Source organism: Echeneis naucrates, chromosome 4 (genome assembly GCF_900963305.1).
Source record: "Echeneis naucrates chromosome 4, fEcheNa1.1, whole genome shotgun sequence".
NCBI lineage: Eukaryota > Metazoa > Chordata > Actinopteri > Carangiformes > Echeneidae > Echeneis > Echeneis naucrates.
Genome location: NC_042514.1, coordinates 19,729,090 through 19,755,476, shown reverse-complemented (window position 1 = coordinate 19,755,476; position 26,387 = coordinate 19,729,090). Strand labels below are relative to the sequence as shown.

The window sequence follows — 26,387 nt, the reverse complement described above, 5'->3', positions numbered from 1 at the left end:
CTAAAGAGAAAAACACATGGGGCTTATCATACACGTAACAGGCGTAATGTGTGTTGCAAGAGTACAGCGTTCAGTGAAAGTGACTCCACTGGGAGAGAGGAGGGACAATCCTATAAGAGGATCAGGTTTCAGTATGGAATGAGGTCATCTCAGTGGCTTATGTTTTTGTAGCAGAGTTACATCAGATTTAGTAATTCGAATTTATGTTAACATTATTAGCCACGGCTATCCTGCTAAACATACGTTTTTAAACATAAACAACAAACAATGACAGACCACAAATGATAATAACCATTACAACAATAACCAGTGGTGAAAAGCACACTTACTCAAAGAATGTAGTACAACGTCGGCTTTTAGGTATCCACATTTACTCCTATTTCATGCGAATCTAGAAACTTTTATTTCACCACATTTCAGATCGCAGCATTTTCCTTTGCATTGCCAGATTTGTATTTACTTTGAAAATGAAGTCTATCGTACAAAATATATATTACAATTTTTACTTGAGCCTGCAGGTAAAAATGTAGGCATTTGGAGCCCTTGTCACATTTCAAATAGTCATGATTTGTTAATTGTGTCATCATTCAGTTATTTTCCCTCTAAACATCTAATATTTTGAGAACCAAAAAGGAAAAACTCCAATCCAGTATTAGATTGCTTTAGGTTGCAGGTGTACCTAATAAAACGGCGTGTGAAAAGTTGATATTAACTGCATTACACAATCCTTTTACGACTGTTTGTCTCTTCACATGACCAACTTCATGGCTGTTTTTGACTTGATCATGCAAAGCCGGGCTCGCGTACAACAGCAACTCTGTATTCATCACAGTACAGCCTGGCCTGATTCTTACGTAACCAGCTTAGCCGAATCGTTAACCCAAATCAGGCCATCATTTCTCTCCATATAACTGGGACACTGGGCAGATTTCAGAAAGGTTACAATCATAAATGCTGGATTACAGTACTTCCTCAACTAGGTTTCAGTGTCTGCCGCCTCCCAGTGGAGACTTTTAAACCTGAACAGGGGGTTGTCACTAGATATGAGTCAGATATCGATCATGATTTTGACCGTCAAAGGGTTAGCTCAAAGGTGTGACTGAGGGTTTAGCCACGCCCCCAACGTCACGTGCCACAGGTGTGTCGAGAGAGGAGGAGAGGTACGCACACGTGTTGAGGCGCGCCCAGTCAAGATGACCTCCTCTGACTTGAATCTGCAGCCAGTTAAAAGACACCATGGCAGCTGCTGATACAGAAGACACATTAACTGAACTGAAACCCCCCCCCACTCCCACTGTGGAAATATTTAACCTCTCCTCCGAGCTGACGGCAAAAAACTAGTTTGTAAGCCTTGTTTACGTGCATGTAACAAACCCCACAGGCAAAACGACAAATAAAGCAAGACATGCCCGCAGGCATTATAATGAGGTAGGCCTCCACGTTGTCACAATATGCTTCTTTTGTCTATAGTAGGTTTCTAGTTTGCTGGTGAAGCAAGTTGTTGTTACAGTATATTGTTATTATTGATTTAGACAATAAGTCTGTATGGTGTCGTGAGTTATCACTGACATCATACAGACTATCTAAGGAAATAAGAATAAAAAAATTTAAAGGACATTTCATGGCATAAAACAAATGACACTAGGCCAGATTAGATCACACTACTCTAAAAGTGGCATAGCCCTCAAAAATTAAAAAATAAAATAAAATCAAGAATCAAATTTTGACCTCAAAATCAAAGCTTTTTTTTTTTTATTGAATCAAGGACTGTGACACCCCCAATTATCACCAGAGTTTTGTCATGTGAGGCTCAAGTCTCGTGTGACCCTCAGCTGCCAAGAGAATCTGCAATACACACCTGTAGGTTTGACATCTGAGAACCTGCCTGGTGGCCTCATGCCCAGAGTGTACAATAACACAGACATGATCTGTCTGAGTCACCAGCAGGCCATTACTGTATTCAATTCATTTCAACATATATATAATAATGAATGCACCAAAACCCCAAATGTATCCAAAGAACTGTATTTCCTAAGCTAAGCTCTAGCCAAGCACAATGCGTGAAGTGAAAAAATTTGATTACTAAACTCAATTTGTAATAGAGAATTACTTTAATGTTGCAACATAGTTTTACAGATTCATAGCAAGAAATCTCTAATTTTAGACTATTTTATCAGAGAAATAGAACCGTCATGGAATGATTGAGATGCAAATAAAATAGAAAAACAAAAAACATCAACACAAACATACACCTTGCAATACTGTACTCTCATAAAAGGTCTGAAAACATTTTAAAGGAATAGAATGTCTCATATGAAAGGGTTCTTGGGTAAAACCTACAGTATGTAGCTAAAATAGATTACAGTACTTAAATATAAAAATAGACTCTTCTGAATTTGTTTGTTCTTTTAGTTCTCTGATGCAGTCTTCTAGATAAATGGATGTGTACATCAGGCGTCTCCACAGGGTCAATGTTCTCCCTCAGTGACACATCCGGGAGGTCATCTCTTTCTGCATGAAAAACCACATACATACAGTGAGTTACCGCAATGAAGGAAACGCTACTGTAGTTAAGGATGCAAATATATACATTACACAGATGCGTAAGCTCACATTTATTGAATCCATTTTGATATACTTTCTGTCTAGCTCCATATAAGATTGTATGTTCTCTTTGACTCACCAGAGGCTCTAGCTCTTTGTGGTCTGTCAGGTTGAACTCAGTGACAAAGTAATAGAAATGCTTGTAGCAGGTGTTGACATGAGCCTCAGCCCCCATCTGGCTCACACGATCAAAGTGGTGGATGTAGACATGGACAAACACTCGGAACAGACGAGACAAAATCTTCTTAGCCACCTGCATGAAGGTCTTAGGGAAAGGAGTACCTGAGAGTCAAACAGACAGAGACGGTAGAACACTACATTCAATCCGTGGCACCACAGAAAGCAAAGAAAAATTTTAAATTCAACAATTAGAAGATCTTTTTACAAACATTTACTTTTCTCTGCATTCCATGCCCTTTCTTTTGCTGATTCAAGGACCCTTCCAGTATTCATTTGTAAACTGTAAACTAACGCGACTTGGCCTGAAGGGGATAAGACTCAGCTTTGAGCAAATGATTAATTTAGTATTTTGTTTTATTTTGACTGATCAATAATCTTTCAGGATTCTATTCCAGGGGACAAGCACATCAGAGGTCATTTTTATTTATAGCCTGCTGGACATTGTGCGACCCATTTTAAATCCATTGCTTTGATGTATCTGTAATTAGTCAGATGCCAAACCAAAGTCCATGGCACACAGTCCGCTCATCCACAGTGCAAGCAAGTGACACAAAAAAGTGAGAACAGCAACAGATGGCAAACTGAACATTCGTACAATGTTTAAAATTTCTCAAATATATGTGGCCTTGCACAGTTGATCTAAAATCTTGTTTACCTGTAATGTGAGCATTATTTTAGCAGTCGCTTTTGACGTCTTCATCGCAGGATTTTTTTTATTTTTTTTATTTTAATAAATGTGGAAATAATTAATAATATATATTTTTTAAATTGAAACAGTAGTTCCAATTTAGTAAAATGGGAAATTCAAACATTTGAATCACATAAGTTTACAAAAAAAATAGTGTACCAGGAAGTTAAAAACTAAACAATGTCTTCAAGGAATGTATCCCATCATTGGCTATTGCAGTTCATCCTGTTTCTTCCACTCATTGCCGGTGAACTGATCTTACCTACTTCTTTTGTGTGATGTCTTCACATGCCAACGAAAGATTGCTGATTGTTGAAATTCAAAATACTACCAGTGCCTAATACTAGTACCTCCCATCGAGCACAAGTATTGCTAATTTGCTGAAACTTGCCCACTCATTACACCATTTAAATACATTTTTCTTTGCTGCCCTAAAAAAGTTGTGGCTGAACGGCACACATTCCTGTGCAGTTAATGGTTTAAGAATAGTGGTGGTGCTGATTTCCAGCAAATACTTGGTGTGAACCATAAAAGACTAGGAGAAAATAGCCCAACTTCTCACTTGATGTGAAAGCAAGTAAGAGTTAAAACACAAGTTCACAAACCAATACGTCACCTTTCAGTCGCCTGATATGAACATTAGCAGTTTGTAAAGTGTCAGTAATTACAAGGAATTAAATCGATGCGCAGACACCCAATGCTCAATTCCTTATTTTTGGCTGTATCAGATGAATTTCAGAATCTGAACAACTCTACTGTGTACAGCAAAAATATCTTTTATCAGATAGCCTCTGCTTTTAACAATTTTGTGGCCTGTCAAATTCTATTTGCAACCCTTTGTGGGTGCAGTTTCACTACATACAGTTGTTCATATCTCTTAAACTTTTGCAAAGGTAAGCAACATCCAAAAGTGGTATGGTCTCAGACCTAATTCTGAAACTGTTAACAGCACACAAACACTTACCAACATTGGTGGGGAAGATGTTCTCATTGTTGATCTGTACCTCAATCCAATCCATTAGCAGGCTCATGTATTTTGGGGCTGACAGTGCAGTAGGCCTCTTGTATTTGTGCTCGTCTTGCCAGCGGTATTCGTACTTTGGCCCACCAGACATGACGGGGCAGGTTTGATCAGTGCAGGAGTCGCTAATGGTGCCGTAGATGAGGTTAATACGGTTGAAGAAGTCGACCACATGGACAGCCACCCAGTCGTTAAGGTCTTCGCCGTGGGGCAGTTGGACAGCCTGCTTCAGGTCCAGCCCTGCATTCAGAGATGCCTGGGCCTTCTTGTGCAGCTCGAAGCGCTGTGTCCCAGGCTCAAACTTGCGCTTGGGCCGGAATGTCCTGTCTTTGTTGAAGACTTGTTTCAGAGCCAGGGACATGGTTGCATGTGGTGGTGGCTGCTGGTGATTTGTTTAAATGTTTCTGGTGAATTATTTACTTAATAAGTCAAATGGTTGCATAAACACTGAGTTCCTTATGGACTGTGTTTTGTTGTTTGTTTTGACCCAGTCTGTAGTACTGTATATACTAAAAGGAGAGGAGAAAAAGACAGGGAGTTTATTTAGTTTATGTGCTACAATCATATGCACAATTTTTACAAACTTCATTGTGGAATATTGCATATCTTCATATCTTATGACATATTTCTATAAAGGGAAGCAACTAACCATCAACTTATCAACTGATAATTTTTCATTGATTAATCAATTCATTATATGGTCTTTAGAATTAAAAAAAATAAGGATAGATGCCATTTACGATCTTAAATCCAAAAACTACCAAAGTAGCTGCACTTCAACAAAAGCTGAAACTCAATTTACTAATGAATCTGGAACAATATGGATGATTGATTGGACAATCATTTTAACTATTTACAAAGATAAAATGTAAAAAAAAAAAAAAAAGTCTTGTTTGCCTTCCAAAGTTATTTGTCATTTTGTACAGTTAAAAATTCAATATTTAAAGTTTTAGGCAGCTGCAACAAAAAAATAAAAACAAAAAATGGCAACTGAAGTGCTAATTCACTAAAAAGAAAACAATGGTCTGATTAATTAGTAATAGACATATTCCTTCATCAACACATCACATCTTAAATTTCTCTGAGAGGACATAGCAAAGTTTAGGCCCCTTATACCCCTTCGCATAACTAGCGGATTATCCGGAGAAGTTTTTCTTGAGATGATGCCAACATCCATAGTTTTCCCAGTGAAACACCCTGAATGGCTGTTTGATTTAAATATGCCATCGGCCTGCCGATTGTCACGGGAAGTGTTGCCCTCGCACACGGCGGGCTGAGGCTGTGTGTCTGAATAAACTTCAGGGTTCACCTTTACCTTCGCCTCGACATGACAGCAGAAAGGCCTGCAGCAGAGATGACACAGTGAGCCAGCCAACCTGAGTCACTTCCTATTTCAGACACCAATTCGCCGTGAAACAAGAATCTGCGGAATGACAGTAAAACCCAGTCTGGCTGCCTTTGACCATTATATCAGCGGCTTAGATCGAAATCTCTGCAGCGTCGTTTTTATCCACGGATCGGCCTCCGCGGCGTTTCGAAAGCCAGATGTAAAAGCCAGAGATTAAACAGCACATGACGACCGACCAAGTTTGTTCGTGGCGCGACTAGCTAACGCGGTCAGACTTGTTGCTTCCCAAACCAAGAAAAACACCCCAACAAATGTGATCAGTCCACCGTATGTGCACTCAATCGACAGCACATCTCAAATAAAACCGTCTTGATAGAGTTATTATCGCGGACTGGTGATCGAGCGGGGATGAAATCGCTCCGTTCAAAGCCACTTTGCCGAACTTACTTGTTCCGCCTTCCTGTTCCGTCAGTTTCCTTCGATGTTTTGTCAAAAATCGTCAGGTGGTTAGCCGATAGCTTTACGTCCACAGCACGCACAGACTACATTATGGATACATGTTGTACAGTTACCGGCGATTCAATAAATACGCCACTTTAATTAAGAAACTAACGCACGACTCCTCCCTGCGAAACGAAAAGTATATCGGAGTCAAGCAGGAGGCACCGCGAATGACTTCCGTCCGCCAACCTTTCAAAATAATGTTTATTTTCGGCCAGTGTCACTTAATTCAACACTCGGCTGTATTCATAGCTACCTTGAAGAAAATTTCGAAATTATGAAGTACACATTGTGAACAATCACTTTGGTTTAATTTCCTTAAAAGTATGTGACAGATCGAAGCCCTCTTCCCGTTCTATATATGAAAGTGACACCAAAGCGACATCTGAAGTTGCTATTCTTTTTGTTCTCGATTTGAATCTCGTTGAGATCTCTTTTGTGTTGATTTGTGTTTGCTTCAGGTAAAAGTGTCCTTGTTAAATGTTGTGTGCGGCTGTTTTCTCTCTCAGTTGTTATTTTTATGCCTCTTTCTTGCCTCTCTCGTTTTGCGTTGCTTTCTGATAAAAAAAAAAAAAAAAAAAAAAAAAGGTTGTGAGTTCTCTGTGAGCCCTTCAGGTGATTTAGTGTTCTCATGTCATGTTTGTATGTCTTTGTTTTTTGAATCTGAATATAGAAATTTAACATAGTCCCAACAAAATGGGTTAAAGGGTATCTGATATAAACATTTTTGGCCCCCGCCATTTCCTTTTTTTTTTTTTAAGACAAACTCCAGTGTTGTGTGTCCTTCAGTGTAGCCTGGCAGCTCAGAATTACTTCCCCTTGTAGGGGACAGCCTGATATATCCTATGTGTTTGATAAACCAGTCATTATAACCCACTATCCATCATGTTTTAATTACTGATAGGAAATCCAACATGTCGACTATAAACAGCTTGCATTTTACTGAGCATTACAAAATATGCCTCTGCATGTGACGTTATGGGCATCAACTCTGGTCTCCCTCAGAAATAAGCAAACTTTTTCATGGCAGAATATCCATGTGACTTTACAAATAGACAGCTATCTCATAAAAAGCAATTAATGATAATTTATAGTTGGTCTACATGATTATGAATGCCACTGATAATCTGCACATTGTTCTCACAAAAACTGAAAACACTTTAATTACTTCCCTTTCAGATGCATGACCTTTGTGTGCAAATCAATTCCACTATCTTTACACACATTAAAATGTGGTTGTTCTATCACTTTCTTTCTAGATCATTTGGCATTAAAAAAGCAAGAGCAGATTACATAAAAACACACAATACAGGTATCACATGCCTCCCTTCTAATCAGAAATGAGTATAATATACATTTGTTAATTATAAGAGGTGCTTTACATCCATGCACTGATGACAGTAAACTTTGGTTTACAAATGCACATTTACTGTCTCTGAATCCTGTTTAACTGTATGGGTGCTGTAGTTGAAGCTGATGAGTGTGCACCATTCATAAAAGCTCTTTGTTTTGGCTGTTTAATGGCCAGTTGAAAGGAAGCTTTGTAAAGCATCGGGACAGAATGTGCCTTGTTTCCGTCTAGTTGGCTGGCTCAGCAGTTGCTGCTGCTCCCTCAGGTTTGACCTTTTTTGATACAGAATAATGGTACGACCTCATGGACTCTTCAACCTTCTTGAAGTCTGGACGATCCTCGTGTCTGATGAGAGAGGTGAGTTAGATCTGAGTACAGTGCAACATATGTTCAGTTATTACTGAAAATTCTGTTGTGGATGACACATGTCCAAGGAAGTGGGTCTGCTTTAAAAGGTGATACAGTGCAGTGGGGGGGAAGAGGAATCTACAGCACTGAAGTATTTGTACCATCATATACATCAACATATATAAAATGTGGCATAAAAAGAATAATTATAATGTAAAATATGGAAATGCTATTTAACTTTTTTTAATAGACATTCCTATTTTGGACTAATATTCAGTAGATTTTTTTTTATTTTTTTTATTTTTTTTTTTACCAAAGCAAACAAAAACAAAAAATTAAGACACAACCAGTTTCTTACTTGTATGTCCAGCACTCATTCATCAGTGCATACATTCGCTCTGGACATGCCGCTGGACATTCCATGCGGCCCGAATTTTCAATGAAACGCATCACCTCCGGTCCTTTCATTTTCTGGATGCATTTGAAAAAGACAAGAGTTGTAAAGTGATGGTAAGCATTAATCCTCGCCCTACAATGAACTGAAAAACCCCTAATACTGTACCTTATACGGTTTCCCTCCATAGGAAAAGGCCTCCCACATGGTAATGCCAAAACTCCATACATCACTTTTACTGGAGAATTTGTGGAAGTTTATACATTCTGGGGCGTACCACTTAAGAGGCCATTTGCCTGCAGTGCGAGCCTATTTAACACAAAATGCAAGAAGGTTGTCAGTCTTCATCATCTGCCAATATAATAATATTATATAAAAGGAAGAGAGGGATGAATTTGCAGTCATCATTCCCAAAGTGGGTGAAGCAGCAGCAAGGTACAGAAAGGACACCTCAAGATTGGATTTCATTCAATTTTTAAAGCACATTTTAATTATGGTTGGCCAAGTTAAAATAAAATATATTGAAGTGATGAGATTAGTGCGATTTTTATTTTCTATCATTTTTAATCCTCTCAAAAAGGAAAAGTGAAGCAGGAAATACTAAAATCAATTGTAGTGCATCTGCTTGAAGAAAGCTCTGCTACATCACAAGTACCTTGTAGTAGTTGTCGTCTGCTCCCAGGGCTTTGGAGAGCCCAAAATCACTGATTTTGGCAAATTGTTTGTTGACCAGCAGGACGTTACGAGCTGCTAAATCTCTGTGCACAAAATTCTTCTCCTCCAGGTACTTCATTCCCATTGAAACCTGGTGCATCAAATTCACGATGTTCTCCGGAGTTACAGTATCCCTGGTGGAACAAAAATAAGATTGATGATTAAAAATGTACTTATTCCCTTCAAAAGCAATTCTAACCCCAACCCATATCATGAGTCGAAGGATGTTGTGTGTCACGGGTTTCTGGCCTACATTAGCCTGAGGTGAAAGGATGATTGAGGAGATTAAAAAGAAATCATCATCAGTAAGTTCCTTTGCTGCCTTTCTTGTGGATAAACTTTCATCAAATGGAAAATCATTCTGACGTTGAGCTGATCATAACATAACGTCTACATTAAAGTTTCAAAGACTCCTACATTTTAATCAGTGAAGTAAAAAAGGAAAGAAAAAAAAAAACAGGTTGTGAATCACTGTGTGCTATTTTTATAATTATGAAGCCGTACACCATATTGTGATGATTAAAATAAATGAGTTGAAATTGAATTAAAATACTTTTTTTTGTTGTTTGTTTGTTTCTGGTTCGGTCAAAAATGTTGCAGATCTGAGCTTACTTATTGCTACTGAGGAATTTGTTGAGCGGTCCAGCAGAAGCCATCTCCATCACTAACATCAGACTGCCAGCATTGCAGAGGCCAAGCATACGGACAATGAAAGGATTGCTCAGTTGGTGCATGATCTCTGCCTCCCTCATCATCTCCTCCTTCACCAGCTTCTCATTGTCGCTCTTCAGCACTTTGATGGCCACGTCTATCTGACCCCTAAATGAAAACAAACATAGTTGTCTATGAACATAAATCCTGCGCTGAGTAAAGACATAATTTAATGCACACGCTTCATCATACACAATCACATCTTGTTTGTTTCAGGGTTCTATCTTTTCTCGTCAATGCAAATAACGTTTTGGAATATTTCGGCCCTCACGATTCAGTCTTGAGGACTCCTTTCTTGACGCTGCCGAAGTTCCCTGAGCCAAGCTCCACCTCATCTATCAGCAGCTGCTCCCTCTGGATGTTAAATCTCTTCACATCGTTGGGGTTATGGTAAGGGTTAAACCCACTGCAGTCCATGGGCAGAAGGTCATGGTCTGAGCTGGTGCTGGGGGCTGGTGCTGGAGCTCCTGCAACAGCTGTAAAGTGAAGGCAAAGACAAACAAACTGATCTTTATTTCTTGGTAGGTTTTCACGGGTCTGTTCATATTGTCAAACAGCTGGCTGCTTTCAATGTGGCCTTTCAAGCTACACTTAAAGCATTTATTTTCGTGATTAAATTTATTTTCGGCTTATTTTCGGCTTTTTTCACAGCATCAGTCTTTGAAACACTTCAAACTTCCAGTGCATCTTGCTGAATTTCATAGCAATTGTGGTGAAGGGGGCAGTGAAACTAAACCCATTTACTAAAAATCTGCACTGTTTCAATTTATTGCCATTTTAGTATCCCAACTCCACCACGTTTCAGAGATGCTGCTCTACCTCCTCTTAAAATAATTTGAGTATGAAAGGTAAAAGCTCTTTTTCCACGGTATAGTAAGTATACAAATATAATGCATTTTTAAGAAACAGTTTAAAGTGTCTATAAAATAAAATGTCTGGCCTTGAATTTATCTAAATAAATAAAAAGACAAATCATGCTGAATAAAACAGTGCAGTGCTTGCACTTCAGGTAACTGACCTCGGGGTGGGGGTGTGTATCCATTTTGAGCAGTCCGTCTCTGAAAGATAGACATTAAACTGAACTTCACTGAAACCTTTGCTAACTTAAAAAGTGCATGATTTCAGCAATACTTACTGGTTCAGGAAGATTGGGTGTCTCTGCAAGATTGCAAAAAAAAATTTGATTCATTAACAATTTCGGTTCAATGTAATATGAGGACTGTGATAACTGTGTCAGATTAAACACAGATGCGAACTGACGACTTTGGTTGTGGCATCAATGACAGAATGTTGTGGAATTGAGAAAAAAAAAATAATAAAAAGATGGTCATACTTCCAGCTGCTTTGTTGTTGAGGCATGCCTCTCCAAGAACAGTCATCAGGCCGTCTTGTTTCATCTTCAGGTACTCAACCAGCTGGTGACATTGAGATAAAAAGTCAAATCTCATTTCAGAAAAGGCCGTGTCAGCTCCGGCAGAAAAAACAGCGAGGAAGAGAAAAGTATGCTGGCTGATCTACCTGCCAGACTGTGTCAAATTTTGTTCCCTCTGGCATGAAGAATTTCCCTGATTTGTCTTGGAGAATCTGATAGTGGTAAACTGTTTTCCCATACATCATGGAGAGAGCGTACGTACCAGGCTCCTCTCTCTCTCTCACCCTGAGAAACACACAACAGTTTGTTTAGACCTACACCCAGTCCTTACACGCAAACTTTTCAGGGGGTGATTAAGCATTAGGCATGAGCAGGTAGAGACACAGCATCATCCTCAGTGACTTACAGAAATTTGCCATCGGGCTGTGCTCTGGAGTAAAGCCGCCTCTCACTTTCCTGGCGGCTTATTTTGCTGTGATACCAAGGCATCTTCTCGTGTGCAGTAGTGGCAATCAGCTTCTCAAGCTGAGGAGCTTGACTTATAATGGCCTGCTCCATTGCTTCTCCCTGAACAGAAAGACAAACAGAAACATTCAAAATGCACACATTAAGACCGATATGTGTCCTATGTATGATTCATCCTTTGGATGCATTCACTTGCATATATTCAGTCAGTTTATGAATGTGTGAAATATTGGGATTGCAGCGATATATGTCATTGTTGTACTTTAATTGATCTGGAAGTGGTTCACGTCACTCAACACACATATGGACGAAATAATGGAAATAAGCAAACATGTTCTTAGCCCACGGGCTAAAAGAGAGATAAAAGTAGGATGTCAAAATATTCATGTAAAGTAGGAATAGTCGCGCTAAAATACAGTTCCTGAGTAAACATACTCAGTTATTTTTCAGTTTTCAGGTCACATACAGCCCATGAAGCAAATTATTTGGCTGTGAAACTGACGACCAAAAGTGCAAAAAAAAAAAAAAAAATGGTGCTTCCATCCTGTGAAGAGCTACAGAGAGGAGAGGACCAGATTACTATAACTTAAAATGTCAATCAGGAAGTGCATAGCTTTTTTTTTGACAGACTTTGTTAAGGTACATGAGGGAGGAATGTTATGGTAAGAGTTCAGTTTATCGTTTGGAAATTTGTTCTGTCTTTTCTCTTCTCTTCCTCCTTCTCCTATCTTCTTAGCTAATGCTTAAGACCGCTGTTGACATATTGTAACAGAAATCCTTTTTGTCAAAAATTATCAGATATAAGAGCATCATTACGCTATGATAGTAGATTCCTAACAACGTATTCATATGTGAGCTTCATATACTTTTGACTATCTTAACTTAAATCAAATTTATAAACTGATAAGATTTTAATCAAAAAGATGAAGAAATACGCTATAGTGCAGTATTTTCGCTCTGAAATGGCAGCGAAGGTTTTATACTTTTACTCGTATAAATTTTACTCGTATAAACTCGTACAAATAGGCCTGCTCATGCCTATTTTTTAATCACCCCCTGAAAAGCATTCAAGTAGAGTCCAAGTAGTTCAAGTAGCCGGTGAACTTTAATAGCAAACATGCTTAAATATACTCCCCTCTCTGTTGAAAAAATACGTACCTACTTGTCTTTGAAAGCCACCAACCATAAAAATATAGAAGAAAAGCTGTTCAACTGTTGGAGAGCCTCACCTCTAGATTCCAGGTTTGCTTCACATATTCTCTCAGCATGTTTTCTCTCAGGTTGTCAAACACGCCAAGCTTTATCTGTGTTTCTGGGGGGCGCAGACAGGGTTTTCTCAGGATGCACACCAACCCATCAGGGTCCCTGCTGTAAAATTCACAAAGCTCTGCAGGCCCACAGTGAGGCTGCCCGCCGGGGATGCAGTAAGTCCCGTTCAGCTGTTTCTCTACTGAGTAGTGGTGAAACTCCAGGTTCCACACAAGTGAGAGGACATAGCCTCCAAGGCTGCGGAGACACTGCCGGAGCAAAAAAAGGCCGTCGGCCATCCCAGCCAGCTTCAGATGCTGCTCAGCCTCTGAGCGACCGATGCTTCCAAAGAAGAAAGGCAGCTCAGCTCCAGGGTCAGTGGACATGGTGACACCTCAGGATGAATTGGTTTGGGCCGATGTGTTGCTGGTGAAGAGAAGCTAAAGGAACGAAATAAAAAAAAAATGAAAAAGAAAGATGTGAAATAAACATTTAGGGAATAATCTGATACAGCGGACCTAAATCCAATGTGTAACTTCTGACCTTTCACCGTTTTAGTCCCTATACCTCCTACACAGTTTGTTCCGTCAACTCTTATTCATCATCTATAACAGTTACGGACATAAAATTCTACTAAAGTTCTAAAAAAACAAAAAACAAAACATGAACAAACTAAAACATTTCATCAGAAGAACCTCACCTCTTACTTTTCTTTTATGCTTTAGGATATTGTTTTTCTTCAGGACTGTCAACTTCGTACTGACAAGGTGCCAAATGTCTGGATTAGACATTTAGCAAGAAACACCCACACTTCTAGACTGCATGAAGAAGATTACAGATTGACACACTGTTGACAAAAGCCACAACAGGAAGTCACAGTCCGCCTTCACAACCTCCTTTCTCCAGCTTCTTGCTGTTTTGTTGAACAGGTGCTTTTGGGTTCTACACGCTTCCCTCTGTATCAGAAAATGTCAAAACATTTCTATTTATGAGGAAAATCTTTTAGGGAAAGAGTGCCGTATTATGATGTTTAAATAACTATTGTAGATAGAACATAGTGGTCCTGATAGGAATAGGACTTTGGGCAGAGGCTTCTAAAATCAAGTGAAGATATGACGATTAGATCATAATCAAACAATGTGGAACAATTGAACTGTTAGCAGGCGGAAAACGCCTGTTGGAGTTCAAGACAGAAATTTACAGTGATTGTAAACTGTTTTGTAGTTAGTGTCTTCGTGTGCAACAACCTGGTTTTTTTTTTTTTTTTTATCAGTTTCCAGTTTCTGTGTGAATGAAATGGACTTTGATTAGTGTCATTAAATCTGTCACTGAGAAGAGATGTCTTACGGTAATATCTTAACTTGGCTTCCAGGACAGTAAAAAAATTACAGGAAAGTGTGAAAACCTCAGCTTCCTTGCTACATACCTGCCCACATCCATAGTGGACAACCGAGCAAAGACTCTTAGTCGCCACAAGAAATGAGACAAAAAATGAGACGATCGTGTCTTGGTCTCCTTCTCACCACAACAAAAACTTCCTGACCCTACTCTGTGGACAAAAAGAACCCCCACGTCTATAGATAGCCATGGTAGAGTTTCATTGCATATCAAGAAATTTGCATGATGCTTCTGGATAGTTCAATAAGCACTGCTCGGTTTAGGCGAGATTAATGCCCTCCTCTACTTACACTACATGCAAACCAAATGATGGCCTTATATTTATTGTAGGTTCAACGTTGCATTTAAAATCACCTCCAGAGTAATTCTACACATTAGTGATTACAATCCAGTCATCAGGGAACGTTCTTTGTAATGTTTGACTTTAGTTTAGACTTTAAGTTTATTACTTCTGTAATAATTCCCCGACGTTTCCAAAAAGAAGAGTACAAGCAGAGGCAAACTTCTGAGGCTGTTATTCTAATTAGTTTAATCACTTTGTTACTGACCTTGCATGAAAGAAATTAGGATGCTCCTTTTGAAGCCTTTTATTTTTCACTTCAAAGTTTACTCTTTATTTAACAAGGTCACTGAATTGTTTTCATCTTTACTGAACACAAAAGGTCCAAGACACTTTCTGTCATTGTGTAAACCTACAGATAATTAATCAGCAACGATTTTGCTAATTGATGAAGTACTAAACAGATCCAACTATTTAGCTGCAACTGACGATCAAATAAATATCTTTCAGTTCCACGGTGTTGGTCAGAAAAAACAAGCAACTTAAAAAACGAAAGCTTGTCCTCAAACATTATATTCAGCGAGCAAGTGGAAAAACGTATCAACGAATAAGCTAGCAAGAAAGCATGAATCAGTCACTGCGCTAATTTCCTGTATATGAAGATATTATTATAACATAAAAGGAAGGATGATTTCTTTTTTTTTTTTTTTGGCATGAGGCTGATTCTCTACTTAAACCAGTTTTCTTAAGATACAAAGCAGAAAACTGATTCTTGTGTTAACCCTTTCTATTTCAAAGAGACAGAGACTGAGAGTTCAGTACAGAAGAGACCTTTTGACCTTTTTATTCACTCTAAGCCCGGACATAAGTCATTTGAATTGTCTCCTCTGTATATCTTCTTGAAACAGCAAAATCACAAATAGCGACGTCCCATCCTAGCAGAGAAGTCTTACTTAGTACACAGATAAATCCCACCATGGGGAAAGAGATTAAATTTGCTTCTCTGCTGTTTTCCGTATATTATGATTCATCAAGATAACTGAAGCAGCAGTTAGCTTAGGAAGGCTTTAGTTGTGCTATCAGGAAATGAGCTTTCTGTTATGTGATGCTAAATGTTCCTTGATACAGTGTCATCATTTGTTTCTCTGACATACACTAACAGATGTGGTAAAATTTAACCATTGCACATGAGCTACTTTTCTCCAAAATATGTTATTTAAAAACAACTGAAGGCGTAGGAAGATTTGAGCTGAATATCTGATCTGATCACTGATTCCTGCAGTGATGGAAACAGTATATATTCACATAAACAGTTTTTCACTCTTGTGATTCACTCAAGACTAAACAGAGACTGCTACGATTTAAATACACAACATTGGAATAATGCCATGATCATTTGAAAAGTAAAGATAGTGTAGCTTACAAGCCGAAAGTAACACAAAAAGCACAGACACAGTAGTTGTGTTAAGGGAAAAAAGATCTGCAGCAAACCGACAGTGAAATCTCACCGTAAATTGGTTTCGGCCAACTATCGCTAGTCTGAAATGAAATGTAATGTCCACGCTATCTGAAAAATTCAAACTTTAAAGCTTTAACTGGTTAAAAATGAACAATTGCTTTGTGTTCATAAAAGCCCTCTTTCTTTTAAGCAGAGCTGTATTACCTGACTATGGTTTGAATATTTTGCAGATATGCTTCAGTCCAGGACTAAAATTACATCCAGTAATTTCAAGAGATGTTATGGGTGATAAAAAAACACATACACATGGACCTCTTGGTTTCTTTAAAACCATTTGCCCATTTTTGGTTTTCTATTCCAAGGCACAATGAAAATAGTTCGTTTTCATTGGCGCATATCATTTATATTTTAGAAAGCCAGAGCCATATCTCAGCCCAACTGTGGTGGACAAGACACACGTTTTATTCCTTTTTCTTTACAGCTCAGAAACAGATGTGGCTACTTAAAAAATATATAATTTTCTTAAAATCTTAAAAGACATCCTGTGCAGTTGCTATTATCAACTTCTCTAGTTAAACCATGTTTAGATGGTTAGTCTGGAGCATGAGAGAAAGTTGTAGAGTAAAACAAGAGCAAAATTCAAACTGATCTGTCGGTCTTAGTTAGTTAGCACATTTTTGCACACTTTTGCTTTTTTCACACTAACCCAAAGCGTTTCATCAGTTAAACCAACTATAACAAGAGAATCTACTTACTTCACACTGTTTTCCTGTTAAACAAAGTGATGCCGCTGATTCAAAGCCAAAACTATATCTGTTGATCTGGCACCAGTGTAAGGTGTTGTCTATACGCAGGCGTTATTAACCCCCCTCTCTTCCACCCACACACACACACACTCAACTTTTTAATCCTGACTGGAACATCACAAAAAGCTAAACACAGAATTCATTGAGTGACTCCAAATTAAAGTAACAATTTAGCATTTTCAGAAACATTCATACGCTTTCAAAAATTCATCAGAGTAGTTTGAGGCCACGTCTTTTGTTAAACATGAAAAAGAGGAAGAGACATAACATTTATTATATTTCATCCGCGGCCTAAAGACATTTAGTTTACCGCAACACAAAACTTTAAAGTGAAACATCCTCACAGTAGAAATAATTAAATGAATTTTGTATCTGTGCAAAGCTTTCATCTCTAATCCTATATTTTATATTGCACATAATTTTTTTTTAAATATATGCATTTCATCATTTCAATGTGCTGTGTGATACTTTGTTGCAGGCTCTGCTACATTCAGACACCTTTCAAACACACACTCAACCACCTGTGCAATATCCATAGCACTAAAAAGGACTAAATGTAGATGACAGCCATACTCTGAAAAAACCCCAAACCCAGCTGCCTTATCTGCCTCCTTGAGTTGCACACCAGGCAGCCAATCAGCAGGATGCTGTTTTATCAAGTCAGACATAATCAGCCAAGCCACAACTAGAGAGGAGAATGGGTGTCTTCAAAATAATGAAAAATGAGCTGACATTCTTAGCAGTTCCAAAGGCTCAGTGGTCTCCAGACCTCTCATTCACAACTGCTGTAAATTCATACTGTGTTCGTGTAGAAATTGTTGAAAGGTTGTGTGTTAGGAATTAAAATGAGTTAATTTTGTCTTTTCCTTGTTAATAGTTCATAACAAAGTGCTTATAGGCAAAGGGACAGTTCATTTGAAGCTAAGGGAGCTCAGAACATTTGGCATTTGGCTTTAACAGTTTACAATTATCCCATTTTTGAGGCGAGAGGGTTGTACTTGAACTGTCTTCACTTTGGTGCATTTCTATTTCAATTTATTCCAGGAATTCCAAAAAAAAAAAAAACTGGTTGGGGATGCAAAATGTTCTTAATTTGAAAAACATTTTTTATTATTCTACCTTTGCCGTTCTCACTACCGGCTGATTTGCAGCTTTCCTGTGCCTTTGCCATATTTCAGCTGAATGAAACTGAATTGAAGTGGACGCAGGCTGGTGTGGACGGGAGTCTCTCCGTCCAGTTTTAGTTTGAAAGCTCCTCCCGGAAGTGCTGCGCTGACAGGCAGCGAGGTGCAGCCCTGGGTCCGGAGGTGGAGGGAGTCTGGGTCTCCTCGGCCAGACTTCTGCGACGGGACGCTGGAAGGTAGGTCACCGAGCCGCAGGATCGGGATTTTGCACCTGCACGCGCTTAACGTCGCCTTGTGGTATGTGAACAGTGTTTCTCCTGAAATCGGAAAATCCTCCCCAGGACTAGTTCCCCTCTCCGGTGACACGGCGGTCAGTGCGTGTCGGGATGATGTGGCCCACAGCAGACAGGCGCGAGTGAAAGGTCCCACTGTGGCGTTTCTAATGTACAAGTGCTGCCGTTATCACCGCACAACGCCAGACTGTGGAATTACAGAGATGCTACAGGCGGCGTCCAACCAGACCAGCCTTGTGGTGCAGTTAGTAGTATGGCACGCATGGCTGCTGTGGCCATCTGTGGTCCCTGACTGAGGAGCAGGAAGGAGAGATGAGTCACCGCATCTGCTGACTTTGCAGAAACTTGCAGCTGTGTGCGTCTCTTCACCTTTGCGCGGCATCACTCAGCTTTTCGTTCAGTTGTAGTCAAAGTCAGGTTCGTTCTATAAATACATTATTTCATTATGTCACAAGGGAGGTATCACCAACCCATTCTTCATTAAGATTTCAGAGGCCGGCATTTCTGTGGTAATACAACTCATAGTGATATTACTTCGCAGTGACATCAACTAACATAGGATAGGATTGCATAGGATTGATGCCATCATGATGTCATCAGTGCTGATTTTGCATCTACATATGATTGATGCATCTCTAATACTGTATACTTTTTCACCAGCCCACGCACATTTACAACCATACTATGTTCTATGGATATCCTCTCATGTGATCTAAGGTGGGATACAAAGACAGATAAATAAGTCTATACGCAACTAATCATTCTTCAATCAAGTTATTAAAAATAATAATAATAATAATCCTTCCAGCTTCTTAAACAGGAGTGTCTGCTAATTCCCTTTGTTGTATGTGGTAGTAAAAGTAGTATTTTTGGTGTTTTGGGTTGCTGGCAACCCCGAGGCAGATATAAACCACACAGAAATGAATCGAAAAGACAGGAGAAAAATGTCCACTACCGACTATGCTCTGCTCCCAGTGCTGCTGGCTGACTTTTTCTGTGTCGAGTCATCTCTCTTTCTCGCTAAATATTGTTTCAGACTTGAGAGGCACATTTTCACATCTGAGGTTTTCCGGCTTGTTTATGTTCCCACTTTTCATCTGCACAGTGTTTATTTGGGGAAACTGAGAAAGGAATGCATGCTCCCTTCTTTCCTCTGTCTTTGTACCAGACACTCTTTGCACAGAGTTTAGTCTGAGAGGGATAACCCAATTCTTCGTTGTTTCTTTCACCTGTCCACGGTTTTCACTTGGAGAGTTGTGTGACTCAGACTGGAACACTGACTGTCTGACTTGTGACATTTGTCTCATGGGCGATTTGATCCCAAGGCCTCATGGTGTCATTTGGAAAAAGAATATTCACCACTTGTTGAATGAAACAATAATCTGAATCTAAGGCTGATTCGTGAGCTACTCTGTGATGAGAAAGAGAGTCAGAGAGAGATAAAGAGAAAGAATGGGGGAGACCTAGGCTTGAAGCTTAGCTGAGGGACATTTAGCATCTGTTTGCTCTGCACAGACTTTACTTTTAGCCCGACATATGGCTTTGATTAGTGTGCTAGTTTTCGGATAGCTCCATTCTCCCTGGCAACAGTTAAAGACAAGTACAGCATAGTTAGCTCCAGTCTTTAAAGAAAAAAAAAAAACACTTTAATCCTTTACCACATTAAAACCACCAGTTAGTGCTCACTAGTAGATGACAAGATGAAAAAAAAAAAAAAAAAGGTGTCAAAGCACTTTGGAGTCCACTTGCTTGATTACATTGCACATTTGGCCCAACCTTGAATTCCCATGTAATTATCCTGAGCGGTCCAATTTTTCTCTCTCTCGTTATAACAACGACCCCTTTCTTCTTCTTGCCTTCTTTTCTCATTTGAAAATTGTGATTGAATTGTAAATTGTGTAGCCTATCTGCAGCTCAGACCACTTTGTGTCTTGGTCACGATTGCCACTATATGCTGGATAATCACAGTTCATCCGAGCAAAACACAAAGGAGACGGAGAGTGAGAGTATGTGTCACTTGGCCTGCAGACAAACATACGTCTTTTATTTCTCCCAAAGTGATACAGCCCAGAGGGAAAGTTTTGCACAGCACACCGTATGACACCATCACCTCAGTGAGGAGGCTTGCTCCTGATTTAGCAGCATTTCTGTGTGGTTTATAATGGAGTAATAATTTACCATGGAGTCAGTGCATGCATATTGTTGCGGTAATCTTTTCAATGCTGTCCACAAATCTTTTTAAGCAGCTTTACTTGAGAAGCATCAAGGGAGAATGTGGGGGGTCCAGTCTCTTCCTTCCTCCCTATCTCTTGTTTAAACAAACACGGAGAGTTGTAACGAAAAGCACTTGATATGAAGCTGCAAGTTTAATAACCACACAATAAATCGAGAGCAGGAGCAAAAGTAATGAAAATGGAGGGGAGTTTGGCTTGTGCAGGAAATGACTGGTAGAAAGCCTGAGGGAGGGGAGAAGAGAGAGATTTTCAGTTGTTCCATGTATGGGCTGCAACAGTACAAAGACCCCTCAGTGTTTTTTAAGCCACTTCTCATTTTCTGTACCTTCACATTGCTTTTTGAAATGAAGTGGAGGCACATTAGTACTTTTTTTCCAACTCATTCCTCCACACACAGTTCAGGGTATTAGCTCTCGAGACTGGCTGTCCCAACTGGCTCGAGCAGTTTACGCTCTTACTGTCTCTCCTTCGTTCCCCTCGGGCTTTGCACTCCTTTCTTTCCTCCTATTTTCAGGAGGCAACTTGTTCCCCTTGCTCTCGTCACCAAAAAGTTTCCCATCTGCTTCAGATTACCTTTGGCTGCAGTTGGTTAGCTGCCAGCCATCTGGGCCAGTGTGGCGTCTCTGCTCACTCCTCTCTCCCCAGACTGCTGGGAGGGGGGCCATGAGTGAACTGGGTGGGCAGACTTTACTGAACGATAACAAGGGTTAGCTTTTAGCTGACAATGCAATCCAATCTCAAGACAAAGACAATGACACCCATGAAAATATGACTCCCGATCCTGGCTCTGGTCTGTTTTGGTAATGGGCACTGTGGGTGTGCGGAAGTCATTTTCCGTGATTATAAAGCAGACTTGGTCTCTAAGTAAAAGAAATCAAATCAAATCAAACAGTCGTCACAAGTGGAACTTGGTGGAACACAAATTGACCAGAATTCCTCTATCAGTAATTGTGACGTCTGTCACTAGAACTGTGCAGAGCTGTGCACACATTTTTTTTTACAGTTTTTACTAAAAAGCTTATTGCCTTGCCAAGCTGAGATGAAAAAAAATGAATTTGCAAGATAACCAAGTCAGGTGATTAAAGTGGTGCGTGTGTTATTCTACTAATACATTCAAACAAGATTCAGCCATTCCCCTTATTTTGTGTTTATTTTACAGACTTGTCGAAGTTTATTCATGCTTGGATCTCCTCTAAGCTTATTACTGTAGTCACCTTTTTCTGGTTAGAGTTGCCAAAACAACTAAAGACTGCAGTCTGTTCAAAGACACATCAGGCTTTTTACGCTTCCTAAGAGAAGTGACGGTTTTACACTAATCCCTTTAGACTTTGTTCCAAGTTTTTACTGTTCTTTTTTTTTTTTTTTTTTACTTTTTATGGTCTATCCCTCCATCCATCCATCAGTTAAAATATTTTTCTGCCAAACTGAGTATTTGTCTCAAAAACGTCAGCATTAGTCAGGCTATTATTATGACAGTACTTTTTGTCTCAGATGTACGCAAACATCTTATGGACACTCATATACCATATGTCTGTTAGCCAGGACGTCAGCCAACTTAGTAAGCTGTACTGCCAGGCTGCCTGCCAGCAAGTCACTCAGCCATACAACCAACCACCATCGTCAGCCAGCGTAGCGGTGATGGCAACGTGCTGTCTCTCTCAAATTGGCTCGTTTTACCTCCAAAGACTCTGAGATAATACTCACTTCAAGCCGTGTTTGGGCATTAAGCACAGCTATTTTCGAGATCAATGGCTTCCTTTGTGTTTGAACTCTTTCCGGTAGGCCAGCAGTTTAAAAAGTGGGGCCTCAGGTCATTAGAGTGAAAGACAGGGTGTTTGCCCATTCACCAAAGCCAAGATTGATTAGCTGAGGGAACAAGGCAGAACTGGGAGGTCCTTTAATGCATGCTGAATTTGAACCAAGTAAATTTGCCTTGTTAGACCGGGAACTGCATGGGTCATTGGAATCTCATGCTCTCTCTCCGTCTATACTTCACTGTGTCTCACTTGGTCCGCCCTACTCTTTGAGCCTAATTCCGTCGCTCCCCTCCCTTTCACTTCTTTTCATGGTATTTCTCTTATAGTTACTCAACAGTTTCTCTTCTGCAGGACAACCGAAAGGAGTCTAAAACTGCCATTGCTGCTGGATGCCTTGGGAGACCTTTTTCTACTTCTATGAGGACTTCTCCAAGATCCATCAGTACTTACTGACTGACACACTGTAGACGCTGCTATGTCTGTCTGAATTTTCAGTTCCTCCTGCAGCCATGGCCCAACAGAGAGCTAAGCTGTCCCACTGCTAGGTGACAGGGCATCTGAGAGGGCAGGAGACATGTTGGGACAGACGCCCGGAAACCGCTGCACTGAATTCAGTTACTATGGCAACTACTGTAGTAACCATGGAAATGCTACGGAGGTCTGCTCTGGTCTGTACTGTCATCATCTTCATCATGGTTGTCACTGAGGCCGGAGGAAGTCACAGGGATGAATTTGCTCAATCACAAGGTGAGAGGAGGCAGTTAAAAATTATAGGTTTTTTGTGTTTGTGTGTGTGTGTGAATGTGTACATTTGTGTACTTGTGTGTGTTTTGTGAGAGAGGGAAGGTAGTCCAGTGTGATACAGCATTGTGTCCAGTGTATTTGCTGGCTTAGTGCATTGCAAAAGACTCCAACTTTAGGACAGCTTACTTGTCAAACTTTAGTTTTGTTTACTTATAATACTAATAAAGTCCTGATAGTACTCATTTAACTCTCCTTTATAATAAAAGTGGATTCTTTTATTGTCATGCATCTAAACTGACCAGCAGGAAAGGGAACATAACCTGAAACAGCTTTGATACAGCTCAAAGGGATCGTTCATTCATTCATTCAGCCAATCCCAGCTCACTCTGGGTGAGGGCGGGGTCACCCTGGACAGGTCACCAGTCCATCACAGGGCCAACACACAGAGACAGACAGAGACCAACAACCACTCACACTCACACTCAGACCTACAGACAATTTAGAGTCACCAGTTAACCCAAACATGATGTGTTCGGACGGTGGGAGGAAACTGGAGTACCTGGAGGAAACCCACACAGGCAGGAGAACATGCAAACTCCACACAGAAAGGCCCCAGGCCGGGAACTGAACTCACAACAGCTCTAACCACTATGCCGCCGTGCTACCCAGTTCAAAGGGTTCACACAACAATAAAATAAGATGGGTTTCTGGCATTGGCACGTTCAAAGTCAGTCACAGTCGGTCCTGCAGGATGGCTCGGCGTGGGTTTCATCAGTTGTGGGAATGTGGTAGAAAGCCTGACCTGGGTGAGTGGAAACCCTCAGCATCACTGCTGATACAGTGCTCAGATATATCAGACTAACCGAGAAAATTTGCATTTTTTATGAGATTACTGACCTGTGTGTAACCTAGTTTTGACTCGTTGTGGATGGAACTGTATAGATGAAATCCACTTGTACTTTTATATACATCATCTTCATAGTAATATATATAATGTATAAAATGACAAACATGCGTCTCTTATAAATGTGTTTTCGGGGTAAATCACTAAATTAACTACAAATGAAAAATCACATCAAACACTGTAAAGTTTTATTTGGAATTCTAGAGCTACTGTATAAAGATTTTACTATTGTTATAGAGCCTTTCCCTCTAAAAAACAGAGCATTGTCACACTGGTGCCCCACTTTACTTGTCATCCAGGTGGCCAAACACTGTCAAAGTTCAAGTAAACTTCAAATCAATCAAAAATTTGAGTATAAATTTTGAATCGCTCAGTGATGTGTGAAAAGAGTTTTAGAGGCTATTGAAATAAACACACCATTAACCTTGTTTGAGGTCTTCATTAAAAGTAGGAAAGCATCACTGGTTTATTGTCTGTGATCCTGACTTTATGGTGTGGGTTGCTTTAATTATTTTCAGTCTTTTCAACCAGCAGTACCTAATTGTATTTTATGGTTAAGGTTCCCAGATTGAAATCTGTTCCTCATTTCAGTAAGAAAAGAAAACTTCTAAGAAATTGCATGTTATGGGTCTTTTTTTTTTTTTTTTTTTTTTGTATTTAACGTGAATGTGTGCTTATAATTTAATTCCATTTTATGGGTAATCATGTGTTTCATGGTTACTCTAATTGTTTTGAACTATAATTCACATGCACAGTGATCTTTTTTTTTTTTTTTTTTTAATGAAGAATTGATGTCTGAGTGGCTAAGGAGCACTCGAGGCGTGCAAGTATGAGCTGCGCAAGTTGAACTCTGCTTTGGCACATCATTTCTTTTGTGGCAATGCCTTGTAGTACATTGTTCTGATTTTCCTGCATAAATTTCACTTTGAGCAGAAGTGTGTTCTGGTGAAAAAGCGCTGAAAGCCCATTGTATGCTTCTTATGAAGCACCAAGCAACAGGCAGAACAGTGTAGTAGCCAGATGTTTTCTTCCTGTCTTGGTAGAGGCCAAAACAGACCTGAAAGGGTACTGAATATTGTACTGGCATTCAAATAGAGACATCACGCCAAATAAATTTTCCGAAAGTATGCAGGCAATCAACATAACCTTCATTCAGTACCTATAAAAACTATTCAACCCCTTGGATGTTTTGTCTTTTTTAAATCAAGTAAGTATTTAGCAGACACACCTTTGGCCACAGTAGCTGTCCATATGGACATGTCTCAATCAGGCTTGCAGACTGAAAGCTGCAGTTTTACTAAAGCTTTGTCAGGTTGCACAAGGATAGGCGATGACCAGCGCTTCAAGTCCAGCCATAAACTCTCTATTGGATTGAGGCATGAGCTTCAGTTAAGCAACTCCAGGACATCCACCTTGTTCTCTTTATAACATTTTTTGCAGCTTTTGCTGTTTTGCTGTTTGCTTTGGGTCAAAGTCTTGATGAAAAATAATGCTTCTCCCAAATTATTGTCCCCATGCAGACTGAATTAAATTGTGGGCTGAAGCTGCCCCAAACTGTTCCTAAGCTCCCCCAGTTTATAAAAATGATAATGATGCATTTATTTGCTCTTCTTTTCAAGAATGCAGATGTGCACTCAACATAAAGATGCAACTATATGAGTTTAAATAAATAACTATTTAATCGGATCGTTCTGTCTTTTTCCCCCCAGAGATCCTAGGCTGGTGGGCCTGGGTACTTGGACCTCAGGGGAGGCTGCTTTTCATTTCTTCTCTGCTGAGCAAAGTTAGATTGGTGTGAATAGCGAAGCAGTGGTTGAAGAAGAGAGACTGATTCAATGACGGTGAAGTAAGCGATAATAGAAGAGGGGGAATGCAAAAAGCTGCCTTGCAAGTCTCTTTAGTATTTCCAAACAGTATCAGTCCTCATAGAAGGTTATCTATGATCACTTAATGTCAGGAAAGACTTCATATATTGTTCTGTTAATGCTAACGTTATAGCCTTAAGTTCATTTACCAGACGGATATAAGAAGATACTTCAAGGGCAGGAGAGAGAATCAGCAGATTGACAGGTCAGCGTGACTGAGGTGGTCCATAGGTCGAAGGAAAGGAATGGTGTTGATTTGCTTTAGTTTATTTATTTAGTTTCTTCTTGTGACATTTTGAATGCGAGCTTGAGTGGTTGTTTGTCTCTGTTTGTCCCCTCACCCAATGTCAGCTGGGATTGGCTGAAGATGGATGGGTGGATAGGGACTGCCTAAGCAAATAATTTCATGATATTTGATTTTGGGGAAAAAATAAAAACTGCATTGTAATAAATGAATAGTTGAACAAACGGCATCCATGTAGATGAGCAGCTTGGACATACTGTACTGGCAGTGAAGAACCCAGGATGCTCGAGTGTTTTGGTTCTTAAATCTTCAGATGCTCTCTCCTGGGCAACCC

At 39.8% G+C, this 26,387-nt stretch overlaps 3 protein-coding genes across 6 annotated transcripts in view; 1 reads left to right on the top strand and 2 right to left on the bottom strand.

The window, feature by feature from the left end:
* Nucleotides 1-2,092: 2,092 nt before the first annotated feature.
* On the bottom strand, nucleotides 2,093-6,501 carry mob3a (MOB kinase activator 3A). Its single transcript, XM_029499720.1, has 4 exons — nucleotides 6,289-6,501; nucleotides 4,437-5,002; nucleotides 2,684-2,886; nucleotides 2,093-2,511 (listed from the first exon to the last, which is right to left on the bottom strand). Exons 2-4 carry the CDS (start codon nucleotides 4,852-4,854, stop codon nucleotides 2,482-2,484), a joined length of 651 nt encoding a protein of 216 aa, XP_029355580.1. The 5' UTR covers nucleotides 4,855-5,002; nucleotides 6,289-6,501; the 3' UTR covers nucleotides 2,093-2,481.
* A 565-nt stretch (nucleotides 6,502-7,066) lies between these two features.
* On the bottom strand, nucleotides 7,067-16,901 carry zap70 (zeta chain of T cell receptor associated protein kinase 70). Of its 3 annotated transcripts, none has more exons than XM_029499827.1 (13): nucleotides 16,838-16,901; nucleotides 12,927-13,385; nucleotides 11,639-11,799; nucleotides 11,379-11,517; nucleotides 11,194-11,275; nucleotides 10,996-11,018; nucleotides 10,879-10,918; nucleotides 10,132-10,336; nucleotides 9,762-9,968; nucleotides 9,091-9,283; nucleotides 8,604-8,744; nucleotides 8,400-8,512; nucleotides 7,067-8,038 (listed from the first exon to the last, which is right to left on the bottom strand). In XM_029499827.1, the coding sequence occupies exons 2-13, from the start codon at nucleotides 13,329-13,331 to the stop codon at nucleotides 7,921-7,923; spliced, it is 1,827 nt and encodes a 608-aa protein (XP_029355687.1). In that variant the 5' UTR covers nucleotides 13,332-13,385; nucleotides 16,838-16,901; the 3' UTR covers nucleotides 7,067-7,920. The 3 variants fall into 3 exon arrangements, with proteins under 3 accessions (XP_029355687.1, XP_029355686.1, XP_029355688.1); XM_029499826.1 differs by lacking the exon at nucleotides 16,838-16,901 and adding an exon at nucleotides 13,646-13,766; XM_029499828.1 differs by lacking the exon at nucleotides 16,838-16,901 and adding an exon at nucleotides 13,653-13,761.
* Nucleotides 16,902-18,187: 1,286 nt separating this feature from the next.
* adamts10 (ADAM metallopeptidase with thrombospondin type 1 motif, 10) overlaps nucleotides 18,188-26,387 on the top strand; it is a 50,581-nt gene continuing 42,381 nt past the window's right edge. Inside the window, exons 1-3 of one of the 2 annotated variants that reach the window (XM_029500849.1) lie at nucleotides 18,188-18,248; nucleotides 22,648-22,738; nucleotides 22,842-23,043. In XM_029500849.1, coding sequence (XP_029356709.1) covers nucleotides 22,917-23,043 — 127 coding nt within the window. In that variant the 5' untranslated portion in view covers nucleotides 18,188-18,248; nucleotides 22,648-22,738; nucleotides 22,842-22,916. Of the gene's footprint in view, nucleotides 18,249-22,647; nucleotides 22,739-22,791; nucleotides 23,044-26,387 lie in introns of both variants that reach the window. The other variant, XM_029500848.1, reaches the window with a different exon arrangement.

Bases quoted from the DNA above. Each gene is read 5' to 3' on its own strand.
- mob3a (XM_029499720.1), bottom strand. From the start codon at position 4,854: ATGTCCCTGGCTCTGAAACAAGTCTTCAACAAAGACAGGACATTCCGG. The intron at 2,887-4,436 runs GTAAGTGTTTGT...TTTGACTCTCAG, and splicing joins CATCTTCCCCACCAATGTTG to GTACTCCTTTCCCTAAGACC. The intron at 2,512-2,683 runs GTGAGTCAAAGA...TTTTTCATGCAG, and splicing joins ACAAAGAGCTAGAGCCTCTG to AAAGAGATGACCTCCCGGAT.
- zap70 (XM_029499827.1), bottom strand. From the start codon at position 13,331: ATGTCCACTGACCCTGGAGCTGAGCTGCCTTTCTTCTTTGGAAGCATC. The intron at 11,276-11,378 runs GTAGATCAGCCA...CAATGTCACCAG, and splicing joins AATTTGACACAGTCTGGCAG to CTGGTTGAGTACCTGAAGAT. The intron at 9,284-9,761 runs GTAAGCTCAGAT...TTGTTCCACCAG, and splicing joins AAATTCCTCAGTAGCAATAA to GGATACTGTAACTCCGGAGA.